Genomic DNA, 26,139 nt, shown 5'->3' with positions numbered 1-26,139 from the left:
TTTTTTCTTAATTGGGATATTTATTATAGCAACAAGTAAAAGATATTGATTTTTTTTTCAAAATTGTCGCTCTTTTTTTGTTTATAGCACAAAAAATAAAAACCGCAACCAATCGATAAACGCTTATTGCGATTTTTTTTTACCAAAAATAGGTAGAAGAATACGTATCGGCCTAAACTGAGGAAAAAAAAAAATTATATATGTTTTTGGGGGATATTTATTATAGCAAAAAGTAAAAAATATTGAATTTTTTTCAAAATTGTCGCTCTATTTTTGTTTATAGCGCAAAAAATAAAAACCGCAGAGGTGATCAAATACCACCAAAAGAAAGCTCTACTTGTGGGGAAAAAAAGGACGTCAATTTTGTTTGGGAGCCACGTCGCACGACCGCGCAATTGTCAGTTAAAGCAACGCAGTGCCGGAAGCTGAAATTTCACCTGGGCAGGAGGGGGGTATATGTGCCCAGTAAGGAAGTGGTTAAGGTGAATGGAGGCAGCATGGCATGGCATTCTCTGTACTTGACTATCAAAAAGTAGCAACTGACCAAAATATTCAGCAAGGCTTTTTACATCAGAATGTCAGCTAGAAATGCCTGGTTAATGGTAAAGCATATGTTAAGGCCATGTTTAACCACTTAAGACCCAGACCAATATGCAGGTTAAGGACCTTGCCCCTTTTTGCGGTTTCGACACTGCGTCGCTTTAACTGACAATTGCACGGTCGTGCGACGTGGCTCCCAAACAAAGTGGGCGTCCTTTTTTTCCCACAAATAGAGCTTTCTTTTGGTGGTATTTGCTCACCTCTGTGGTTTTTATTTTTTGCGCTATAAACAAAAATAGAGCGACAATTTAAAAAAAAAAAATGCAATATTTTTTACTTTTTGCTAAAATAAATATCCCACAAAAAAAGATATACATTTTTTGTTCCTCAGTTTAGGCCGATACGTATTCGTCTACCTATTTTTGGTAAAAAAAATCGCAATAAGCGTTTAACGATTGGTTTGCGCAAAAGTTATAGCATTTACAAAATAGGGGATAGTTTTATGGCATTTTTATTAATATTTATTTTTTTACTACTAATGGCGGCGATCAGCGTTTTTTTTGTGACTGCGACATTATGGCGGACACATCGGACAATTTTGACACATTTTTGGGACCATTGTCATTTTCACAGCAAAAAGTGCTATAAAAATGCATTGATTACTGTGAAAATGAAAATTGCAGTTTAGGAGTTAACCACTAGGGGGCACTGTAGGGGTTAAGTTTGACCTCATATGTGTTTCTAACTGTAGGGGGGTGGGGCTGGACGTGTGACGTCATTAAATCGTCTTTCCCTATATCAGGGAACAGACGATCAAAGACACTGCCACTGTGAAGAACGGGGAAGGTGTGTTTACACACAAGATAAAAAGGGGAACAAAGCCGCGCCACAAACTCTATACAGTATTATAAAGATATGAAAAGAAACAAGTCCATAAACAGAGATAAATCAGCATGGAAAATTCAGCATGGATCTCCTGTTAGGTATAGTTCATGCAAATAGAATCCTGGGAATTCACACCACCAAAGTGACAGATGATAACATTTGAAGTGATCCCTTCACCAGTAATATGAGGCCGCTTACCAAAGGGCAAGCAAACTGTCCTGTCGGCTATAGCCCAGCCACGGCCTTTAACCACTTAAGCCCCGGACCTTTAGGCAGCTAAATGCCCAGGCCAGGTTTTGCAATTCGGCACTGCGTTGCTTTAACAGACAATTGCGCGGTCGTGCGACGTGGCTCCCAAACAAAATTGGCGTCCTTTTTTCCCCACAAATAGAGCTTTCTTTTGGTGGTATTTGATCACCTCTGCAGTTTTTATTTTTTGCGCTATAAACAAAAATAGAGCGACAATTTTGAAAAAAATGCAATATTTTTTACTTTTTGCTATAATAAATATCCCCCAAAAACATATATATTTTTTTTTTCCTCAGTTCAGGCCGATACGTATTCTTCTACCTATCTTATGCTGTTTTTACTTCGATGTTTGTGAGTACAACTGGTAACAGGTAAAAAGCCATGGGAATCAGTCTCCCCAGTCTTGAGGTCCCTCCACTGGCTGACTGTACAGGACAGGATGACATTCAAGACGCTCTGCCTCACCCACAATACTTAAGCGGGAAAATAAAACCCTACGTCACCAAGCGCGTGCTCCGGTCAACCAACCAAAACCTTCTCCAAATTCCTAAAGCCCGCTACAAATCGAAGGGAGAACGTAGATTTTCGGTCCAAGGACCACGGCTCTGGACTGCTCTACCCACCACCATCCGCTTAGAGGAAAACCATCGGGCATTTAGGAAAAAACGAAAGACCCACCTCTTCTGAAAGACCGGTACGACGCTGGATTACAAGCGCCTTGAGGCGATTAAGTTTGCATTTGCTGCGCTATACAAGTTAATCACTCACTCACTCACTCACTCACTCACTCACAGAGGCCTAAAACTCAAATAACACCTTAGAGGTCTGTACATATCCAGGGTATTAAACATTGCTTGTATATTCTGCTCAGACCATGACCCCATCATACTTCCAATAAATTAATGACACCACAAATTGGAGTTAAATGGCCATAGCAGCCTTTTAATAACCAAAATATAAACAACATTTTAATAACTTATAAAACACTTAATACCACAGAGTAACAAAAAACATAGAGCCCCAAGGTCCTATTAGGCATCACGAGAAAGAAAGGTAACTGCGTATCACTTAATCAGGCTTCCACCTGCAAGACCACCGACTCGGAGACAACACGCAGATACACATCTCAACAACTGGGAGCCATACCTCAGATATACATTTTTTCCCCACCCTAACCTAAAAGAACCTTATACCCCACCTGCTGCATGACAGAGAAAAACACAAAAAAACTAAATGCACCACACTACGAAACCACAATTACAGGGCGGGAGGATTTCACCCAACTCCTAAGACCATAGGTGTGCGCAGCCTATTGCATTAGGGCATGGGTGCTCAACCTGTGGCTCTCCAGCTGTTTCAGAACTACAATTCCCATGAGGCATTGCAAGCTACTGACTGTTACAAGCATGACTCCCAAAGGCAGAGGCATGATGGGACTTGAAGTTCTGCAACAGCTGGAGAGCCACAGGTTGAGCACCCATGCATTAGGGTGTGCACCCCAAAGCTCCAACATATATGCATGTTTTATGACATGTTTACCAGTCTCTTCCCCACTTCCCATCCTGAAACAATGGGAGGAAGGGGGAACTAGGGAGTACACAGGGGGACCCGGGCAACAGAAAGAGGAGGAACAGGGACAGGAGGGGTTGCTTGATTGGTACCAATCCCCTGTATTTTTCTCCTGTCGACGAGAGGGAGAGGAGGAGAAGCCTACTTTCAGCTGCTGCAGAAGGAAAATACAGATCAGTTCCACTAAATTCCACCCTGCCGCTTTTCCTGTCCAGTTTCTGAGGGTCGACAAGAAAGGATTGCGGTTTGCCTGTCACCTACTCGCCATGGACGGGTTGCCAACCCCAGGATTAGGGTGTGCCCAGGCACACGTGGCATACCCCTTGCGCACGCCTAGGCTTAAGACCTACTGTATGACTGAAGACCTTCCCATACTAACCCTCTACAACTTCAGGCAACCCTGACCCAAGTTCTGCTGCCTATAATGTTTCAAACTGCAACTGAAACCCTCACCTAGACCCAAGCCCCTTTAAGCCCTGTCATGCTGGCCCTCTGTCCCTTTTCTTGTGCATTTTACTCCCTCAAGAGGCTTCTTGAAAAGTGATGTTAATGATGTGAAAACTACAGCATATCCTGCTGCTTGGATAGAAGACTTAATTTGTATGGATAGAAGATTGCATACAGTGGCCCAGATTCACAACCGAGATACGACAGCGTATCTCCAGATACGCCGTCGTATCTCTGAGTTGCGCCGTCATATCTATGCGCCTGATTCTTAGAATCAGTTACGCATAGATATCCATTAGATCCGACAGGCGTAAGTCTCTTAAGCAGTCGGATCTTAACAGCATTTTTTTTTGACCGATAGGTGGCGCTTCCGTCGAATTCCGCGTTGAGTATGCAAATTAGCGAGATATGCAAATTCCCGAACGTACGCGCGGCCGGCGCAGTAAAGTTACGACGTTTACGTTAGGCTTTTCCCGGCGTAAAGTTGCCCCTGCTATATGAGGCGCAGCCAATGTTAAGTATGGCCGTCGTTCCTGCTTCGAAATTTGAAAAAGTTACGTCGTTTGCGTAAGTCGTCCGTGAATGGGGCTGGACGTCATTTACGTTCACGTCGAAACCAATGACGTCCTTGCGGCGTACTTTGGAGCAATGCACACTGGGAAAAGCCACAGACGGGGCATGCGCCGCTACGAAAAAACGTCAATCACGTCGGGTCACAGTAGTTTTGCATAAAACACGCCCCCCTGATCCAAATTTGAATTAGGCGGGCTTACGCTGGCCGATTTACGGTATGCCGCCGTAACTTACGGAGCAAGTGCTTTGAGAATACAGCACTTGCCCGTGTAAGTTGCGGAGGCGTAACGTAAATCAGATACGTTACGCCCGCACAATTTTACGTGGCTCTACGTGAATCTGCCCCACGATGTATGTAGACTACCTATGTATGTATACCAAATATGCATGGGAAGAAGACTACATAAAAGGGTATGTGAATAATATATAAAGTATAGTAAATAATAAAAAAAAAATTAGGGGACTATTTTTTGTTGTCCCTCTGTAGACTCAGCTCAAACTGTACATTGTGTATGAGATCTAGAAAAGTTCTAAAGTACCTGTTTATCCTGCCATTTCCTTTAGCAAAGAACCCCTTCCTCTTTGTTATTGACCAAACTAGGCACGGAAGCACATCCCTACATGTAGCCAGTCTGCATGTCTTCTTTTGACTTTGGAATTACAGGACCTCATACCTGTAGTCACAAAGACAGATAAAAGCCACCACACTAATTCCCGCCTCGCTCCGCCTTCCACAGTTTAAGTGACAGTGCCTTTTTATCACCAAGCATTTTTTTCAGTCTCCACGCCCAGCCGATCTATCATGAGAAATGGGGAAGGTAGGGATGACATGACCACAGTTAAAAGGACTAACAAAAATCATTTTACAGCATTTTTTGATGGCTGTAAATAATGCAATTTGATGGTTTCAGATGTGTTTGTTTTAGTTTTATTATACCTTAATTTACAATTTACTATGCAATATTTCATATTAACTCAGCTAGCAATAAAGAAAATTATTTTCTAAAATTTTATTTTTGTAGACTAGACCATACTATAAAAGAACAAAAATATTCTTTAAATAACAACCTGAATAAGATCATCGAAGCAGCTCCTGACAGACAAGCCTGCTCTTCCATAAGGTCACAAAGAAATAGACTCATCCAAAGGACTAAAGAACAAAAAGGCTGCCTAATAGAGGAGCAGGTCTCTGCTAAGAGTGGCAGATGGTGAGAGTTCTGTCTATCCTCATCAAGATCACCGACCCACTGAAACCTTTTTTCCTTGGCACATACAGTATGTAGGAAATTTTTCTTACCCTTTTCTACACATTATCATCGGTATTATCTCTCTCCTGTTTTTATACAGAAACAACACAAATACACAATCTTGGGCATTTTATGACACTGGTGAAGCCATGGAAAATGATTCACAAGTAGGATATAAGCTGCATATGTCTTTAAAGTGTTACTAAACCAACAACAGTAAAATCAGTCTGTATATGCAGCAAATCATGCTTGTTATACTCACTGTGGAACCTAAGGGGTTAATCCTCTTCATTGCGTAAAAAAAAAGCTGATCCTGTCTTTTCTGATCCCTTCTTTTACTGTGACCTCATGATAGTACAGAGCCTAATGCCTTGTACACACGATTGGAATTTCCATCGGTATAAACTCCGATGGACTTTTCCGATGGAATTCCGTTCAAGCTGTCTTGCATACACACTGTCACACCAAATTCCGACTGTCAAGATTGCGGTGATGTACAACACTATGATGAGCCGAGAAAAATTAAGTTCAATGCTTCCGAGCTTACGTCGACTTGATTCTGAGCATGCATGTTTTTTTCTCCATTGGAGTTCCATACAGACGAACAGAATTTCCGATAGAAATTTTTCCGTCTCTTTCTAAGTCCGTCAGAATTTCCAAAGGAAAAACTCAGATGGGGCACACACACGGTCGGAATATCTGATGAAAAAATTATTTTGGACTTTTCAAATTTCCAATCGTGTGTATAAGGCCTTGTACACACGAGCGGATCTGTCCGATGAAAACGGTCCGCGGACCGTTTTCATCGGACATGTCCGCTAGCAGATTTTTGTCTGATGGTTGTACACACCATCAAACCAAAATCCCCGCGGACAGAGAACGCGGTGACGTATACGACACTGACGTTCTCTGACGCGGAAGTTCAATGCTTCCGCGCATGCGTCGAATCACTTCGACGTCATGCGCGGGTTCTCGGGCGAGCGGACATGTCCGATGAGTCATACTGACCATCAGACATGTCCGGCGGACATGGTTCCAGCGGACATGTTTCTTAGCATCCTAAGAAACATTTGTCCACTGGAAACCTGTCCGATCCGCCGGAAAATTGTCCGGTCGGCCGTACAGACGACCGAACATTTTCAGCAGACATGTTCGGTCGTGTGTACGAGGCCTAAGGCATTAGGGCATCCTGTACATGCTCAGTTTATTGTATATTGCCTAGAGAGTTATTTTTTTTCTTGGGAGAGTGCATGTGATCAGCACAGGGCCAATCAGCACTGTCCAGACAAAGGGTCAGGGGTCATGCAGCCTCAAAAAACTCCTCCTACAAGCTTTGACCAGTGCTCGACCGCACACTAAAGTCTCGTACACATGATCAGTCCATCTGATGAGAATGGTCTGAAGGACCGTTGTCATAGGTTAACCGATGAAGCAGACTGATGGTCCGTCGCGCCTACACACCATCGGTTAAAAAAACGATCGTGTCAGAACGAGGTGACGTAAAACACGACGTGCTGAAAAAAACGAACTTCAATGCTTCCAAGCATGCATCAACTTAATTCTGAGCATGCGTGGATTTTTAACCGATGGTTGTGCCTACTAACGATCGGTTTTGTCCTATCGGTTAGGAATCCATCGGCTAAATTTAAAGCAAGTTTTTTTTTAACCGATGGTTAAATAACCTATGGGGCCCACACACGATCGGTTTTGACCGATGAAAACGGTCCATCAGACCGTTGTCCTCTGGTTAACCTATCGTGTGTACGAGGCCTTATAGAAGTCACAAGGCTGCTATATACTGCTGAAAAGGTATTTAGCAGTTTATATTTACTAAAATAATTGCATTTCCATGTTCTGTGTACTGCGGGAGACCAGATATAATGAATGCAGGTTGCTGAGTTTAGTAACACTTTAACATCTGCCAAGAGTTCAGCTTCAAACAATGGACCACCAGGATATTAAATAAATGCTTTTACAAACTGTCCATAAAAAAAAAGATAAATTACAGAGACTGGGACAAACTATAATACTGCTACATTTTTTTTTATATACGGTCACCTATAAGCCACATGGAGCTTCTGTCAATGGCCAAACATAGCCTGTTTCCAGGTGCATTCAGCCTGCATTCGAGATCAGTTTGGGATGCTTCCATGATAAGCTTCCAGCTACCCTTTCTGCCCCTCCCGTGTGTCTCAGCCCTGGGTAGTAAGCTGAAGGTGCACATTTGTAAATAAGAGGAACAGTTGCCCACAGTTCCCGGGTCAGACATTCCTGGTGGTCAACATTGGAACATGATCATGTGCTTTAATTTTTAGCAGATTTGTAAGTATGGGTCCCCTACCTTAGCTTATTTTTTATATATATTTTTTTAACCAACTATATCATGTATTTCAAAATTGTTTTACTTTACAGATAATTGTGTGTGCATAATACCCTGAGGAAGTGAACATTGATTCATGAAACACGCAGGGTCGTAAAATCCAATTTTAAACTAATTATGTACTGATTTTTGGAATACTGTATTATGTTATGGAATATATCATGGCAATTACTACAAATCTGTCCATTAGCATGGTATTTGTTTGATATGCTATTTTACTATTATTGTACCTGTCAATAAATCTGCATACCATTCATTTATTTATTGGGTGTGTTAAGCCTCATTCAAAGTCCCAAGGGCAAATCTATGTTTATATACCTTCCTCAGTAAGGTCTGGTCCATACCAGAATCCCTCTGTGTTCCCCTGCAGTGCAATTTGGCAGCCCACTCATTTGAATGTGCTGCAAATCTCACCGGACCACACAAAAAGCAGGGCATGCACTACTTTTGAAAAACGTGCCGTACTAAAGTGCACGGTACTGTGGTAACATGCGATCTGGGACCCGAAAATGCACTGCATTTGCGATCTGCATATGGGGTGCCATTAAAAGGTTTTGGCACCCACAGCAGATTGTGGAGGCAGTGCGTTTTGAATGTGGTGTGGGAAATCCACACAGATCAAAGGAGTACAATTTGTTCTACACTCCTGTGACCTGTTTTAATTACAGTGGTGCTGAAGTCCACTGTCTGCTGACGTCTTTATATAAAATTATAAATTTGTTTTTGGATAGATTGAGATAGATTAAGCTTTCTTTTCGACTGCTGATAATCACAAAATGTAAAAAGCAACCTACACTTCACGAAATCATTTTATCAAATGTCTACAATGTTGTTTATATGAAGATAAAATCAGTAATATGTGGTTCATATGAGGACAGAATCCAAAATATATTTCAGCAAAACCTTTTGGATAGAAATAAGGAAGCTGCCAATGCTGACGTATTTTAAAGGCACAATATCCTGGGCTTTTCCCTGATCCATCTTTCACAGCTTAGGAAGCCACTTACCTGAAACAAGTATGGCACCAGTGAAGTGTCAATATATCTAATGTGCACATCCTTGTCCCAGGACAGTGACTTTCAAAGTCCTAAGGCAGGGATTAGAATGTTGGCCTGGAATCACTATTATGCCACGTACACACGACCGTTATTCATGTCATGGAAAAAAAAACAACGTTTTTCTCAACGTGATTCCTCTCAAGCCTGCCTTGCATACACACGATCGTGATAAAAAATGCTCGAGCAAAGTGCGGTGACGTACAACTCGTACGACGGCACTATAAAGGGGAAGTTCCATTTGAATGGCGCCACCCTTTGGTCTGATTATGCTAATTTCCCGTCTCATAACTTGCTTTTCCCCCTCGTTAAAGCGTACACACAACCGTTTTTCACAACGTTTATTTATGTGCCATCACCTTATATTTGTCAAATTGCACACCTAAACACTTCACCTAGCACACTAATTGCAGGTACACTTAAAGGGATACACACCACAAGCAGCACCATACCCACTCCTCTTAAAGAATTGTTTGCTGACTCTACCTAATTTTTTTTGGGGGGGGGGGGTCACAGGCTACTAGTCCCCAGCCCCACACATACCCCATCTAGGTTGCATGCAGGGCTTCATGGTGGCTTCCTCTGCATCTCCTCCTTCTTGGCGGCCAATAGGATCACTTCTCCTCTTGGGCCAAAAGGGTGACGAGGCTCAGGATCCACTTCCTGATTGGCCGGGGGGAGAATCAGGAAGACAACAGCGAATATAAATTCGCTATTGCTTTTGGATTGGGGGGGCGGTGCCCCTGCACCCTACATTACCTTTAGTTTGTATTAAATGTCAGAATTGGCCTAGACTGGAGGTGGTTAAATAAGACATTCAAGCAATTATCTTTTTTGTGAGATCAGCATTGGCACTTCTGTATAATCATGTTTTCTTTATTTTGTCTATTAAATCTGTAAAGATTTTCAGAATGAAAACCCACATAAGAAATTAAAACTTCCGAGATCTACTTACGGTTTTCTGATTTCAGTGGAAGAATTTGGCTTAACTTATCCGGGGAGCTAGGACTATCAAGCTTTGAGACACAGTCGAAATTAATGATGAACATCATGGCTACACCTTCCTGGTTCTTTACAGGAATAATATGGGTACTGCAAACGAACGTTGAACCTGAAAGAGAAGATAAATTACAGTTAGCTCCAAGATATTTCAGTTTTATTCTTCTAACTTGTAGGGAAAGCAGTAATTAAATGTTTCTTCCAGAACTGTCCCTTCTGCCTCCACAAGTCACAAGTCAAGTGAAGGAGTCACTATTTTGAGATTATTCATAATGTAGAGTAAAGACTGTACAAGGATAGTCCAACTGCAAGAATACAACTAAAGCCTGGCATAGGGGTGCAAATTCAGTAATTCACAAAAGGAGTCCCAAGAGAGATTTGCGAGAACCTCAGCAGCAACAAACAAAACTCTCATTGGGTAGGGAGAAAGTAGGTAGAAGAAGCTAAGGTCTAGGGTGGGACATATCACCCAAGTTAGTGCAGAATATCTGTACAGAGAAAGAGTATGTATGGCCCAAATTAAAGTGGATGTCACAATGCTGAGTATAAGATTTCCTATCATCTGTGCCCAGTCTTGCCACACAGAGTTAATCCAGCTCTGAGCAATCCTCTTTTATTGGTCAGTGAGATCAATCTTGACAAACAGCGAAAACCTTTGTCAAATCCTCCCCCTTGCTGTGAGTGACAGGTTATTTACATACCTCATGCACTAGTCTGAGACAGGCACATCCTGTGTAAAAAGTTCACAATTCACATCCCTCTCCCCTCCAGCTCTCCCAGGATTGGCTGCCTTTACTGTGTTTGTCCATTCATAAACTGAAGCAGAGTAACACACAGGTTACTCTGCTCAGTTATCACAGAACACAGAGCGATCAGTAACAAACGCTCCATGTCCCATTCAGAAAAGACATACCGGCCCCTGTCTCTGCTCTCCATCCTGACAGATTCCCTCGCATGCACCCCCTCATCCCCCCTCTCGCAGCCCGCGGTAGAGGAGAGCAGAGGGAAGCCGGTGGCTGCAGGGAACGAGGGGGGTCGGAGGAGGAAGACACACCGGGGCATGTGAAGGACATGGTGGGGGACGAGGGGGGGGTGGAGGAGTAAGCTCTGCCTCTCTGTCTCAATTATCCTCCTGTTTCTTGTGCACATGCGCAGGAGAAAAATTAGCGCGCTCTGCTTTTTCATAGAACGTGCTCTGTCACTCCTGCAGATGCACTTCAGTCTCCCCTGGCACGAGGCTCGTGCTCGCAACGCTGGCTGGCCAGGGGAGTGTAGCAGTGGGTGGAGGAGTCTTCAGACATTACGACTCCACCAACCGAGCGCCGGGAATGAGAAACACCCACCAATTCGGTGATATTGCGGGGCAAATTACAGCTGTGGGGGTGAGTAATAAAACAAAACGATACATGTAGGGGGCATGTATATCATTATAGATATTAACTATGTTAATATCTTGCAGGGATTTTCTCTCACTTCCTCTTTGACTATGGGTCAGGAAGTGAGAGAAAATCCCTGCAAATTAAGGGAATCCCTTGGGGATGAGAGGATGAATGGGGATGGAAAATAATAGGAGCAAATGATGAAATTATTTTGTATTAAGGAATAAGGTTAAAGTAACTCACAGACTCATTAAGATTTTGAATATGGAATAACCAATGGAAACAACGTGAATTTTAAAGGAATTATGTATAAATGTTAAAGTTCTTGTATTTTGTAAAAAAAATCAATAAAAAGAAATTGAAAACAAAACAGTTGAGAGAACAAAAAACTGAGATTTTCAAAGAATATTAAAAGTGGAATTACTTAAAACGTTTTTAACAAAAATAAATCTACTCAAAATAGGCCAGTTATGTGCGGTAAAACCTTACAAATAATATACCTTTAATTATTATAGTCCTCAATTTAGCTGGCAGATCTGCTGGAGGCTTTCAAATTTGCATGGATCATTACTGGAAAGTTAAAATAATTTATCAAAAGTTATCTTTGATTAAAGCTTCTTTAGCTTGCCTCAGTCTTTTCATGTACAACAATTAATCCCATCATATTGATTAGTGTATTATATGTACATTTGATGTCCCAGTTTTGAGTGAAGGAATTTTACACATTTTATCATCCAGAAATTCTCAGTGGCAGAAATTTTCTGGTGAGAACAGGGAGATTCTTAGAGAACACCAAAGTACAGATTTTGTAGCAAATTATCTGTGTGACTAGTCATGTAATACCGGTGTCACAGTTCTGGTAAAATGCATTAGGGTCAAGATGTAAAGTGAAGTTAAAGGAGTTGTAAAGTCAGAAGTATTTTTGTTACCTTAATGCAAGTTATTACTACAAGGGTATTACTAAGCGCAGTGGAGGACCAGGAGATTGACACTACCAGAAGTGTCATGCCGCGTACACACGATCATTTTTCGGGTTGTAAAAAACGAAGTTTTTCAGGCTCTAGAAAAAACGACATTTTTTTCAACTTCATCATTAAAACGGCCTTGCCTACACACGATCGTGAAAAAAAATGTTCTAGCAAAGCACGGTGATGTACAACACGTACGACGGCACTATAAAGGGGAAGTTCCATTTGGATGACGCCACCCTTGGGGCTGCTTTAGCTGATTTTGTGTTAGTAAAAGATGATTTGCGCTTTTCTGTCTGTTATGCCGCGTACACACGATCAGTCCATCCGCTGGGAACAGACCGATGGATGGTTTTCATCGGTTACCGATGAAGCAGACTGATTGTCCGTCACGCCTACACACCATCGGTTAAAAAACTGATCATGTCAGAACGCGGTGACGTAAAACACGACGTGCTGGTTTTGACCGATGAAAACAGTCCATCAGACCATTCTCATCGGTTTAACCGATCGTGTGTACGCGCCATTACAGCGTGATGAATGTGCTTACTCCATTACGAACGGTAATTTTACCAGAACGAGCGCTCCCATCTCATAACTTGCTTCTGAGTTTTTCACGTCATTAAAGCCCACACACGAGCATTTTTTACAACCCAAAAAACGTCAACGTTTAAAACGTCGTGAAAAAATAGAGCATGTTCGAGAAAAAAAATTGCCCGTTTTTCAGAACCCGAAAAATGCTCTGAAGCCCACACACGATCGTTTTAAATTACATTTTTAAAAAACATCGTTTTTTACAACCCGAAAAATGATCGTGTGTACGTGGCATTAGTTTTAAAGAAATAGGCTCCAAATTTCTCTTGTGGAGCTGAGTTTGCAATCAGAGTTGCTCTTGCTCTTGGGCAGGGGTGTCCAACCTTTTTGACCTTCCTGGGCCATATTGGAATAAGAGGATTGTCTTGGGCCACATATAAAATACACTAACATGACTGCGCACCAGTGCACAAAGAAAGGTCCATACAGAAATGCAACTATCCTCTCTAAAGACTGGTAAATTTCAATATATTACATTGTCGTACTTGTATTTAGATACAAAATGCGACAGGTTCACACCGTCGCATTTTGCGTAGGCACCGCAGCCCATTATTTGAGTAGGCTGCTGTACCTGCAGGAAAACGCAGAAAAAGGTCCCTGCACCTTTTTAAAATTGCTGCCAAACAGAAAGTGCATGGTGCTTTTGCACTATGCAATTTACTGCACCTGAAAGTGTGTTGTGTTTTAGGATGCGTGGGGTTGACATTAAGAATGAGTGGCACTCCCACGAGTCTGCCAAAGAGCAGCGTGTTTTGTCTTTGTGTGTCTGAATACGTACAATTTACATGCTATCATGTACCCGCAACAACCCGCCACAGTGTGAATCTGGCCTAAATCCTTTCCTTCATCAGACGTAAACAGATTAGGGCTGATACTGATTAAAATTTCCGTGTTCGATTAATCAATTTTTTAAAATCGATTAATCAACTAATTTCGATTAAATATAACGCACATACAGATCCAACTACTTTTAGCTGATCTCCTTGCATTGCAACTCTGCATTAGTCAGTGGTAAATGTGGTATACACTATATACAATCAACCGACACTAGTTAGTTTCCACAATCCATAACTTAACTTCACAGTTCACACAAATACGTTTTAAATTCAAACTGTAGCACTGACGTAAGTAATTTTTTCTTATTAAACTTTAAGAAAAACGTAGAAAGCTAGTTTAACTTTAATTATAAAACGTATCTAGTATATTGACGGTCAGTCACTTTATAGTAGGCAAGTAGGCATCACTTTAGCCAATCACGCAGACATACAAGAGTGTTTACATTTTCTGGAAGCAGACATGATCGCATTTTATTGACAATATACCCTGAAGAACCGAACAGTCTTTCGCACGGAACAGATGTTACCGACACACAAAGAATTGTCTGCACAAAACTGCTTAGGACAGGAAAACGATGGTTATTTTTGCCCCCTTCCCCTGATGGAGCCTGATGCATCCTCCTGCTCCACAGATGCAAAGGTACCTCAATCCAATGAGTGCAGTTTGCTCGCATCCAGCAGGGTAAGTCTCACTGTCCAGGCTGTCCGGTGATGTCAAGAATTTTGATCTATCAAAAGAATTTTGATCTATCAAAAGAATTTTGATCGATCAAAAAAAATTAAAGATTAATCGAGGAATTAATCTTTAATTTCCCCAGCTCTAAAACAGATACATTTGTTGCAATTATTTTTTTGAAATAAATATTGTGGCAGCAATCCTGCTGCATTATATAATATAATAAAACTTACATTCCACAAATGAACATAATGAATTCAGTTGGTTCGATTTTAAGCAGCTTATGCCACTCATTGCACTTTTTTATATAAAAAAATATAGAAAAAAGTTTCACAAAGTACACTTGATCTTTGCAGACTTCCCTAAGTGCCCGATTCAGCAATTCTGTCTGTTTCAGACTAATGCAATGTGACTAAACACGGTAAAACTAGAAACTTTACTTCCTTGGCCACAGCAAACTGATCTTATATTATATTCTATAAAAACTCAGCTCTATAATGAGGTAAGTGCTGATGCTGGGAAACAATCTGCAAAACAGAACAGTGCCTTAATTATCAGAAGACAATGACTATTGCTGCTGGGATAGCAAAACAAGCCTAAAGTAGAGCTGACATTCTATAATAAATTAGAGAGGTTGGTGTACCAAAGGAAATAGGCAGTTCACTCTGCAAGAACATTTAAATTTAGTGAAAATGGTGGAAATTCAATTTGAAAAGAATAGCCAATCAAATGCAAGGAAAAATAAACAAATAAGGCAAATAAAACATTTTGTTTTGAACATTTGAATTTTTGCTTTTGTATGGTTGGATGATGGAAGTCAGCGGAGTTCCCTTGCAAGGTGAACAGCCTATTTGCCTTTTGTAAACCAACCTCATTGACTCAAAGGAAAAGGGCCAAGTTCATAAATAGGGAGCTGCACTAGGCATTTACATGATACTGTATTATGCCATTTCAGCAGTCGCAGAGTTTTGTACAGTGATATTAGAAATTGTATGTTATTGTTCCTTCTTGTAATAGTGTAAACCCGTGTTTCAGAACTATTTTAAAAATGTATTACAGCCCATATACAAGGGTAGCCAGTGCTAAGAATCAGCCATTCTTGCCAGCATGGACAGGTACACAGTGTGGTTGATTTAATAAAGAAGTTGGGAAGTTGAACTTTGCAAGGGAATTTTCCCCAGAGCTTAGTGAATCAGGTTCAGCTCTGCTGACATCCAATAGCCATTCATATTTGTTGCAATGTTTTTATTGCCATTTATTGGGCTACAGCATCAAATTTAGAAGAAGTAGTATGTATTACACATATAAAAGTGATTGCGGAATGAGCCGCATCCTATCCATCCCTTAAGACGCACAGCGAAATGCATAGGTTGGAGCTTGTTTTGGAGTTACGTCATCCGACACAGAGTGTGTGCCTGCTCACAGTCTGTTGATTTGTGGCTGGAGCTGACGGTATCAGTGATTTGTATACAATGTTATACTAAGTGTTGAGTTAGACACTTCCTCGTGTAAGTGCATTGTGTTTTTTAATAGTTTTTTTTATAAAAGGGGTTTTACATGATGCAGTTTGTTTTTTATGTACAGTCTCACATTCTTAAGCAGCGTAGATGGTGGCTTGGGAGAGGAGAGTGGACTCGTTTAACCCCATAGTGGCTGGAAAAGAGTTGAATTGGTCATTATGGAGAAAGCATTGATGTTTATTGTTTTTGGTAGTTAGTGTAGAAGGTGGAGGAGGCACAGTGTGGACACTGAACATGGAGAAGAGGATAAGGCTTGAAGCAATAGCACTTTCTTATAGGAAGTTTGTTTTGCATATGAACTTTGCACTGTATATTTTTCTTGCATCGGACAGTTTATTTAGAAAATGGTGGGGACACCCGCGCTATTAACCTTTCCTGCAAGAGTTATCTCATACCCCACTTGGGGTTCTATGGCTGTGACTTAAAAAAATATAAGCCCCCCCAAATATGAGAAAGCCCTGGATATATGAAAACAGGGCTCTCTCTCTCTCTCTCTCTCTCTATATATATATATATATATATATATATATATATATATATATATATAAATTTGATGACTGGGGGGACACTCTGGTAGACTTATCAAGGCTACAGTTGTGCCTCTCCCCAAAATCTTAAGCCCTGTACACACAATCGGTTTGTCCAATGAAAACAGACCGATGGACTGTTTTCATTGGACAAACTGATCGTGTGTGGGCCCCATCTTTTTTTTTTTTCATCGGTGAAAAAAACAGAACATGTTTTACATTTTTCCTATGGATAAAAAAACAATAGAAAAAAACGATCGTCTGTGTGGAAGTCCATCGGTCAAAAACCCACACATGCTCAGAATCAAGTCGATGCATGCTCGGAAGCATTGAACTTAATTTTTCTCAGCACGTCATAGTGTTTTACGTCACAGCATTTGGACAGGGTCAGATTTTTGACCGATGGTGTGTAGGCAAGACTGATGAAAGTCAACTTCATCGGATATCCGACGAAAAAATTCATCGGATCAGATTCCATCAGATATCCGATCGTGTGTACGAAGCTTAACACACAAAAAAGAAAATTTGAATGAACAGTACACTTTTTTTAAGAAGATACATTTATTGACACTGGGCAATTTATGAATCATATGGATCATATGGATTTGTACCTTATTTATTTTGCACATTCATTGATATGTTATATTTTATGAAATATATATTTTTGGTGTATATTATATATTTAAAAGCAAAAGAAGCAATTTATGAATAATAAAAAACAGTTTGATTTTGGTGTTGCTCTGTCTTACCCAGGTGGCTAATGCACTGACCCAGAGCAGTATTAGAACAATTCCCTGTAAAAAAACATAATGGCCTACTACATAGGAAATTACAAACAAGCTGACAGTAGAAGTGATCCTCCAAGATAACCTTTATTGAAAGCGCTCTTGGGATGAAACGCATAAGCTTTATCTGTTTTATGGGTGACTTGACTCTTCAATAAAGTTTATCTCAGAGGATCACTATGAATGTTATCTTGTTTTTATTCTTGGCGTGGATACAGTGTGCAGAAAGGACTGTTGCTGGTCACCCACAGAGTAGAGCGCGGGTGTAAGTAGGATGAAGAACCTGTCCTTCTGTGATTGCTTCTACATGGAGCTTTTGGATGATGATGTGCGAAACTTTGCGTCTATCCCTTGTTCTTCTGTAAGAACATCAGCAGCTGGAATGCAATAAGGCTTGTATTTATGGCTTTGGGCATGTGACAATAGCATCAGTTTGACAGATGAATCTGATCTGCAGTTGACCTATTTCTGACCTGCTTCACCATAGAGAATCTATAACCCCTCAAAGGGAATCTATAACCCATCTGCAGCAAAAAAAAACACCTATTGATGCTTGCCCATTGAACTTCTGACAATGTTTTTATCACTATCCCTGCCTTCACATGGGTGTACTTAATGTACAATGGGCCCTAATTGTCCGCAAGGGATACACTGGTGTTCCATGCATCTGAACTCAGGCAATCCCATTCGTGTAAATTGGGAAGCAATGGCTGTACGAACACAGACACTGTTCCCGTTTTGATAGCCATGTGGGTGCATTCCCCAGACTCACACTGGCTGCGTTTGGGGACATACGCTCCTCCCACACAGCTGTCAAGTTGAAATAACTTTCAATCCTCAAAGAAAACAGCCTACAACCCAGTGGGCTGAATGGTAAAAAAACGTAGAAGCTTGGGCCAAGCTCCCTGTACTAACTATGCATTGTTAGTATACGGTTCTTCCCGCTGAGCTATTATGTTTTGACAGGGGGCTGTACTCTTGCAAGAACACAAGGGTGAGCGATCGCTGACATTGGCCGCAAGTGCTGATTGGAAGCTAGTAGGCTGCTGGTTTTCTAGCATACCCATTCAACAGAAGCTGGATGTTAGGCCAGCTCCTTTCAGACCGGCTACTGTACACACTGGCAGAATGTTGGCCGGTTCAACAGAAACCAGCCGATATCTGGCACATGTGTACCAGCCTTAAAAACATTCAACCAAAAGTGAAACTGACTTGAAACAATAGCCCAATAAGCTTTGACCAGAAGGCAAACTAGCCTAAGATAATAGACTAACAACATTCAACCAAAGATAGCATAAACAATATCCTAAGAACATTTGAACAGAAGATAAAATATCCTAAAGCCAGGCATTGACCGTTCATATCATGATTGGAACCATGTATGGGCAGGCTGAATGTACCCAAGTAAAACTGATTGATCAACAGCCTCTTGGATTTCACATGCAACTATCACTAGCGGCTGAATAATCACTGTATTCTCCTGCTGGGGATGGTCCCCCCCCCCTGCGAGAAGAACACAATGGCTTGGGGCGGGAGGGATTCTGTCAACACTGCGGTTGCAGGAAAGAAACTCACTCCGTCTAAGGCCGGCCTAAGACATTGGCCTAACAGCATTCAATCAAAGACAATAGCCTAAGAAAATTCGATCAGACTAGAATTAGTCTAAAAAACATTTAAACAGTAGTGGAAATACCATAAGAACATTTGATTTTGCCCTATTTGTACAACAGCCACAGCATTTATATTAAAAATCCCTAATGAGTGGTTGTGGATTAATTCATACAGAACGAATTTACAAGCAGCTATGCTTGATGAATGGCTATACATTTTTTTTTATAGATAGACCTCTAAATTCTGGCACATCAACAGTTATTTTTCTGTACATGAAGCGTGTGTAAATGGATAAACCTTGTGCATGTCTTGCAGATTATTACTAATATTTTTTTTTTGCTTTTTGCTTTAACATACGCTTTAAAACTCCTCCCTACCCTGAACAACCCCCCAAAAAATATGCATTTTCCAGTTTTGTTTTTTGTCAGTTCCTTTAACGTCCTTTTACATTGTCATTATTTCACATGGGCCAATCTGTGATCAAAAAGCTCAAGTTTTAGCCATTGTGCCTTCAAACCGTCTCTCCAAACTGTTACACCAAGACACTTGCCTCTGTTCCCATGGAAACAAACAAAATTACTTTAGTAAACAGAAAATAAGCAATTTAGGACTGTTTCACAACTTCTAAAAATAGCTTTGCTGAAGGATAGGCTGTGCGGCTCAGACTGATTAAATAAACACTATAGCTTTCTCCATCTGAGAATAGCACTCTTTAAGCGAGTGAATAACATTCTATAGAGCTGTCTTGTTTGATAGAAGGTTATTCAACGCATCATACAGACTCTTTTTATTTTGCATTCCTCAGCATTTATTCATATTTTTGATCCTGACTAGAAAATGTATATTGACAGAGAAAACATTTGGCTAACTAATAGTTGTAGAATTAAAATGTGGATTTGCCAGCAAACTGTTGGAGCCTTTGGAGGAGTGAAGCTCAGAAACCACAACGTTGCAAAAAGTATGTATTGAGTTTTGTATATGTATCTACTAATCAGGGAACAGTTTTGAATATATACAGTTAGGTCCATATATATTTGGACACAATTTTAGTTTTTTCCCAAAACATATTCAAGCTATAGTTATATAATAAATGTGGACTGAAAGTGCACATTCTCAGATTTAATTTGAGGTTATGTACATCCAAATCGGAGGAAGGGTTTAGGAATTACAGCTCTTAAGAATAGCTAACCCCCTTTCTCAAGGGACCAAACGTAATTGGACAATTGCATCAAAAGCTGTTTAATGGGCAGGTGTGAACTACTCCTTTGTTATTTCTTCATCATTTAAGCAGGTAAAAGGTCTGGAGCAGTGTTGCCAACCGCCAGTATTTTTACTGGCAGCCAGTAAAAAATGGGCAATTTTCTCCTGCCAGTAGATGCCAGTATGAGGAAAAGGTTGCCAGTAAAAAATATGGCTGTGACACTTGGCTCGGAACTGTGCATTGGCAGCTCGGGTCAAGAGCCAGCTGAGACCATCCAAGTGCCTGCTACAGTGTGTTTGGGCAGTGCCAGTGGGGGGATGGGTCTGGTGGAGGAGGTGTCTGAGCATGTCGTGTGATGTCATGGTGCAAGGGAGCCAAGCGGAGAGGCCAGAGCCTTGTGTGTGGGTCTGCAGGACAGGAGTAAGGCAAGCCAGGAGCAGAACTGTCAGTGTTGTTTGAACTGGAGGGGACTAAAGGGACCACCTGGCATGGAGATAAACTGTCACTGTGACTCAGGAGGGGACATGTCATGTCGATGAGGAGTCATCATCATCTGTGCTGCTGCATACTGCTGTCAGTATCACTGTAAGAGTCAATTTCATGAGTGCATCACCCATTCTAATTTCTTGACCTCCTGAGTCCTGTCTCTTAGCTACTTACTATATGCTTTTTGCTGTAATATCTACCGTAAATTGCATTGCTACTTGCATATTGTACTTATTTGTAGCATAAATACTGGAATTTGCACTTAAAACTGTAATTTTGTTACTTTTGTAACTGCCAGTAAAATCTTAGCTGTGCCAGTAAATTTTGGGTGATGTGTCAGTAAATTTCAATATGGTAGGTTGGCAACACTGATCTGGAGTTGATTCTAAGTGTGGTATTTGCATTTGAAATCTATTGCTGTGAACCTACATCATCCATTCAAAGAAACTGACCATGCAAGTAAAACAGGCCATTTTAAGTTTTCAAAAACGAAACAAATCCATCGAAGAGATAGCAGCAACATTAGGAGTGGCCACATCAATGGTTTGGTACATTCTGAGGAAAGAGGAATGCACTGGTGAGCTCAGCAACATAAAAAGGCCTAGACGTCCATGGAAGACAAAAGTGGTGGATGATCGCAGGATCCTTTCTATGGTAAAGATAAACCCATTCACAACATCCAGACATGTGAAGGACACTCTACAGGGGATGGGCCTATCATTGTCAAGGTCTACAATCAAGAGAAGACTTCACAAGAGCAAATACAGAGGGTTCACCACAAGGTGCAAACCATTCATAAGCCTGAATAATAGAAAAGCCAGATTAGACTTTGCCAAAAAAAATTAAAAAAGACAGACCAGTTTTGGAAAAGCATTCTTTGGATGGATGAAAGTAAGATAGATCTGTACCAGAATGACAGGAAGAAAAAAGTGTGGAGAAGGCTTGGAACAACTCATGATCCAAAGCACACATCATCTATAAAACATGGCAGAGACAGAGTGATGGCATGGGCATGCATGGCTTCCAGTGGCACTGGGTCATTTGTGTTTATTGGTGATGTGACAGAAGACAGAAGCAGCCGGATAAATTCTGCATTGTTTAGCGATATACTGTCAGCCCAGATTCAGCCGAATACAGTAAAGTTGATTTGACGGCGCTTCACAGTACAGATGGCAATGATCCAAAACACACTGCAAAAGCAACCCAAGAGCTTTTGAAGGAAAATAAGTGGAATATTCTGCAATGGCCCAGTCAATCACCTGGTATCAACCCAATTGAGCATGCACTTCACTTGCTGAAGGCAAAACTAAAGGCAGAAAGGCCCACAAACAAGGAACAACCGAAAACAGCTGCAGTTAGAGCCTGGCAAAGAATCAGAAAGGAGGAAACCAAATCTATCGTAATGTCCATGGGTTCTAGACTACAGGCACTCATTGCAAGTAAAGGATTCTCAACAAAATATAAAAAATTAACATTTTATTTATGATTATATTCATTTGTCCAATTACATTTGAGCCCCTAAAAATGGGGGCGGGGGCTATGTATAAAAATAGCTGCAGTTACTAAAAATTGTACTTGATATTTTTGTTTAACTCCTTGAATTAAAGCTGAAAGTCTGCACATTCATTTAGATGGTTTTGTTTTAATTTTATTCTGGTGGCATACAGAGCCAAAAGTATAAAAATTGTGCCTGTGGCCAAATATATATGGACCTAACTGTATGTATATTAACCACTTAAGGTCCACCTTATAGCAGTTTAACTGCTATAGGGCAGCACCTCTGCGCCGGATCGTGTACCGTATATATACATGATTCGGCTCTTCCGGGTAGGGGCGTGCATGCGTGCCACCATTGGCTCGCTCATGCTGTGATCATACACAGTGGGAGCCTATCGATAGGTATCACAGACTCTATGTCCATCAGCACCCACCAAACATCAGGCAAAGAGGCGGAACGGCGGTCTGCCAGGAGGGATAGGATGGAATTGATGTCCCTGCGAAGCAGGAAAAAAATTCCATGTCTTCCCCATGTGAAAGCAACACACACAGGGGTTTATTTACTAAAGGCAATTCCACTTTGCACTACAAGTACATTGCAAGTGCACTTGGAAGTGCAGCCGCTGTAGATCCAAGGGGAACATGTAAGGAAAATAAAAAGTAGCATTTTTGCTTGTACATGATTGGATGATAAAACCAGTAGAGCTTCCCCTTCCCCTCGGATCTGCAGGGACTACACTTCCAAATGCACTTTCAAGTTCAATTGCAGTGCATTTGTAGTGCAGAGTGGATTTGCCTTTAGTAAATCAACCCCACAGTGTAGTAAAATACTAGCTAGGCACACAGTTAACCTTTTGATCGCCCCAATGTTAACTCTTTCCCAGCCAGTGTCAATAGTACAGTGACAGTGCATATTTTTAGCACTGATCACTGTGGGCACTAGGATTTTTTTTCTGCTCCAAGAAGCTGTTATTAGCATTTTTCTGCTCCTAGAAGTTAAATAGTGTTATTCTATGTGTCCATGCAGAATACTTTAGGCAATTATCATTATTTGAGCGTCTAGGAGCAGAATTTTTAATTTTTTTTGTAGAGTTTCATGGAGCATTTTTCCAGCAGAAACACTCCTAAATGCTCCCAATAGCGTTTTTTGAGCTTTTTTTTACATGCTACTACAAAAATATATTACCAGCGTTTTTAATCCAGTGATTTTTCCCAAAAAATGCTAGTGTGCCTGGAGCCTAATGCCGGGTACAGACGAGAGGATTGATCTGCGGATACGGTCCGCCGGACCGTATCCGCGGATAAATCCTCTCGAGGATTTCCGCGGATTTGGATCCGATGGAGTGTACTCACCATCGGATCGAAATCCGCGCCGAAATCCCATCGCGAAGACGTGTCGCGATGATGACGCGGCGACGTGCACGACGCTGTCATATAAGGATACCCACGCATGCGTCGAATCATTACGACGTATGCGAGGGAGGGAATCGGACGGATCGATCCGGTGAGTCTGTACAGACCACCGGATCGATCCGCTGAAGCCGATTCCAGCGGATAGATTTCTTAGCATGCTAAGAAATTTTTATCTGCTGGAAATCGGTCGGGCCGAAAAAAATCTGCGGAAAAAGATCCGCTGGGATGTACACACCAGCAGATCAATTCCAGCGGATAGATTCTCTCGTGTGTACGGGGCCTTATAGTGTTACTGGTCCCCAAAAAGTGTCAGTGTTTGAGAGTCTGCTCTTCAGATACTTTGATTCTAATTTTGCTGTTTGTGTGCTTCATCCTTGAAAATAGTTGCTCACAAATATTGGTGGTGCTGAAAACGAATGACTAAGGTGTGATTGTGCAAAGCGGGATATTTTTCTTTGGGACGATAAAACTCAAAAAATTCAGGAAAGAGACACTGTCAGGTTTTTTCTTTGCTCACATGTGTTCACTAATGCTGCGTACACACGATCAGAAATTCCGCCAAGAAAAGTCCGATGTGAGCTTTTGATCAGAAATTCTGACCGTGTGTATGCTCCATCAGAATTTTTCTGTCGGAATTTCCGCCAAGAAAAATTTGAGAGCTGGTTCTCAATTTTTCTGACAAGAAAAGTTCTTGGAGGAAATTCCAATCGTCTGTGTGCAATTCCGACGCACAAAAAAAATGTATGCTCGGAATCAAGTCGACACATGCTCGGAAGCACTGAACTTCATTTTTCTCGGCTCGTCGAAGTGTTGTACGTCACCACGTTCTTGACGGTCGGAATTTTGTGTGACTGTGTGTATGCAACACAAGTTTGAACCAATATTCTGTCGGAAAAAATCCACGTTTTTTTTGTCAGAATTTCCGATCGTGTGTAAGTGGGATAAGTGTAAATGCTTTTTTTTTTTTTCAAATCCCCCCGCAAAAAATCAATATTTTTGATTAAGTTTATGATTTTTTGTTTGGCTGCACTCATAGCCTTCTTGAGCTGCATGCGACCCGTAGACCATAGGTTGGACACCCCAGTACTAGAACATCAACTGTAAATACACAATTGCTTACAGTTTACTGCACTCAAAGACATCTGATAGATAAGCGACAACAGTTTTCTACCTTCACTAGGAATACACTGCAAGGTGCAGCATGAAAACATTATACTTTAGCTTGATTAGCATCTGTCAGAAAGGTAATGGAAGCCATGTAAGGCAGCCAACGTATCTTATCTTCCCCCTAACATATGTAAATGGTCAACTACCTGCCGTGATGCTGTTCTTTCCTGACCTTTTACACAAATGAACTTTGCAAAACCATTAAAAAAATATAAGTCAGTGGATTCAGTTAACACGTTAAAGCTACCAGGGATGTGCCTGAGTGGCCAAGCTGGAGTGGCTTATGTTTTCTTTGATTGTCTTATAGTTAATAATTTAAAGGCCTTCTCAGGTGGTACCAGACAACATTCACCTAAAGCTACCGCCTCGTCTATTAATGGAAAGGGGAATGCAGATACTAACACTGTTGATCAGTCTATTTAAAGCGCACAACAAATCTAGAAGTAGGACATGTTTTGTAATCAATAATTGTATAAGAAAAGGGGTTTTTCAAATTCCATAGGACACGTCTTTGAACTGGAACACATGTATGCTAGGAACTCTAGTTCCTATACCCTCCCCCCCCATATGTATGCCAATCATTTTACAACCACAAGGGATTTGAAGTGCTACCCACTGACCATTCCACTATCCAATGGCAGCACCTTCATGTACACTTAGGCCCCATTCGCACCTCAGCATTTTGTAGCTTAAAGCTCCTAAACGCTGGCAGAGAAAATATAAATGATTCTCTATGGAGAAGGTTCACATCTCCACTCCAAGTCGCCTGAAGCCAAACGCCTGAATCTTAAAAAATGTATGTAGCTGGAATCGGGCAGATATGCACATTCGCGCTTTTTGTCGTGCATGTTTGCGCAATTTTCTGCTCAAATGTAAAAGATAAAATAATAATAATAATATATGAACAAATAAATGTAAAATACATGCACAAATAACTAAAAATCATCATAAATAAATCAAATAAATAAATAATAATGTGTAATAATACATAAATAAATAATTAACCCCTAACCTTAAAAATATTAAATAAAGTATTATTATTATTATTAGTAGTAGTAGTGGTAGTAGTAGTAGTAGTAATAGTAGTAGTATTACTAATTATAATAATAATAGTAAAACACCCAAACTCGAAATAAAATATTAACAATAATAATAATAATACATGTATTTATTTTGTGTTAGGGTTAGGGTGTTTAGCTATTTATCATTAATAGTATTACATTTATTATTACCTAGCATTCATTTATTGAATTTATTTATTATTTATTTATACATAGTTATATAGTTAGTCAGGTTTACGTCCATCTAGTTCAAACAATAATAAAATATTTGTGTATTTATTTTACATGTATTTATTCATTTATTATTATTATAATTATTGATATTATTATTATTATTAATAGTAGTAGTAGTAGTAGTAGTAGTAGTAGTAGTAGTAGTAGTAATAGTATTAACACCCTAACACACCTTATATTTTATAAATAACCCTAACCTCTAATCCTAACCCTAACTTGACCTTAACACCTTACCCTAAC

At 40.6% G+C, this 26,139-nt stretch overlaps 1 protein-coding gene across 1 annotated transcript in view; it reads right to left on the bottom strand.

Moving 5' to 3' along the window:
* KCNH7 (potassium voltage-gated channel subfamily H member 7) overlaps positions 1-26,139 on the bottom strand; it is a 572,057-nt gene that overhangs the window by 246,741 nt on the left and 299,177 nt on the right. The window contains exon 3 of the mRNA XM_040357854.1: positions 9,901-10,056. Within this exon, the coding sequence (XP_040213788.1) occupies positions 9,901-10,056 (156 nt within the window). The remainder of the gene's footprint in view (positions 1-9,900; positions 10,057-26,139) is intronic.

The sequence above is a fragment of the Rana temporaria genome, chromosome 6, assembly GCF_905171775.1.
Source record: "Rana temporaria chromosome 6, aRanTem1.1, whole genome shotgun sequence".
NCBI classification, from domain to species: Eukaryota; Metazoa; Chordata; class Amphibia; order Anura; family Ranidae; genus Rana; species Rana temporaria.
This window is presented reverse-complemented; position numbering and strand designations above follow the sequence as displayed.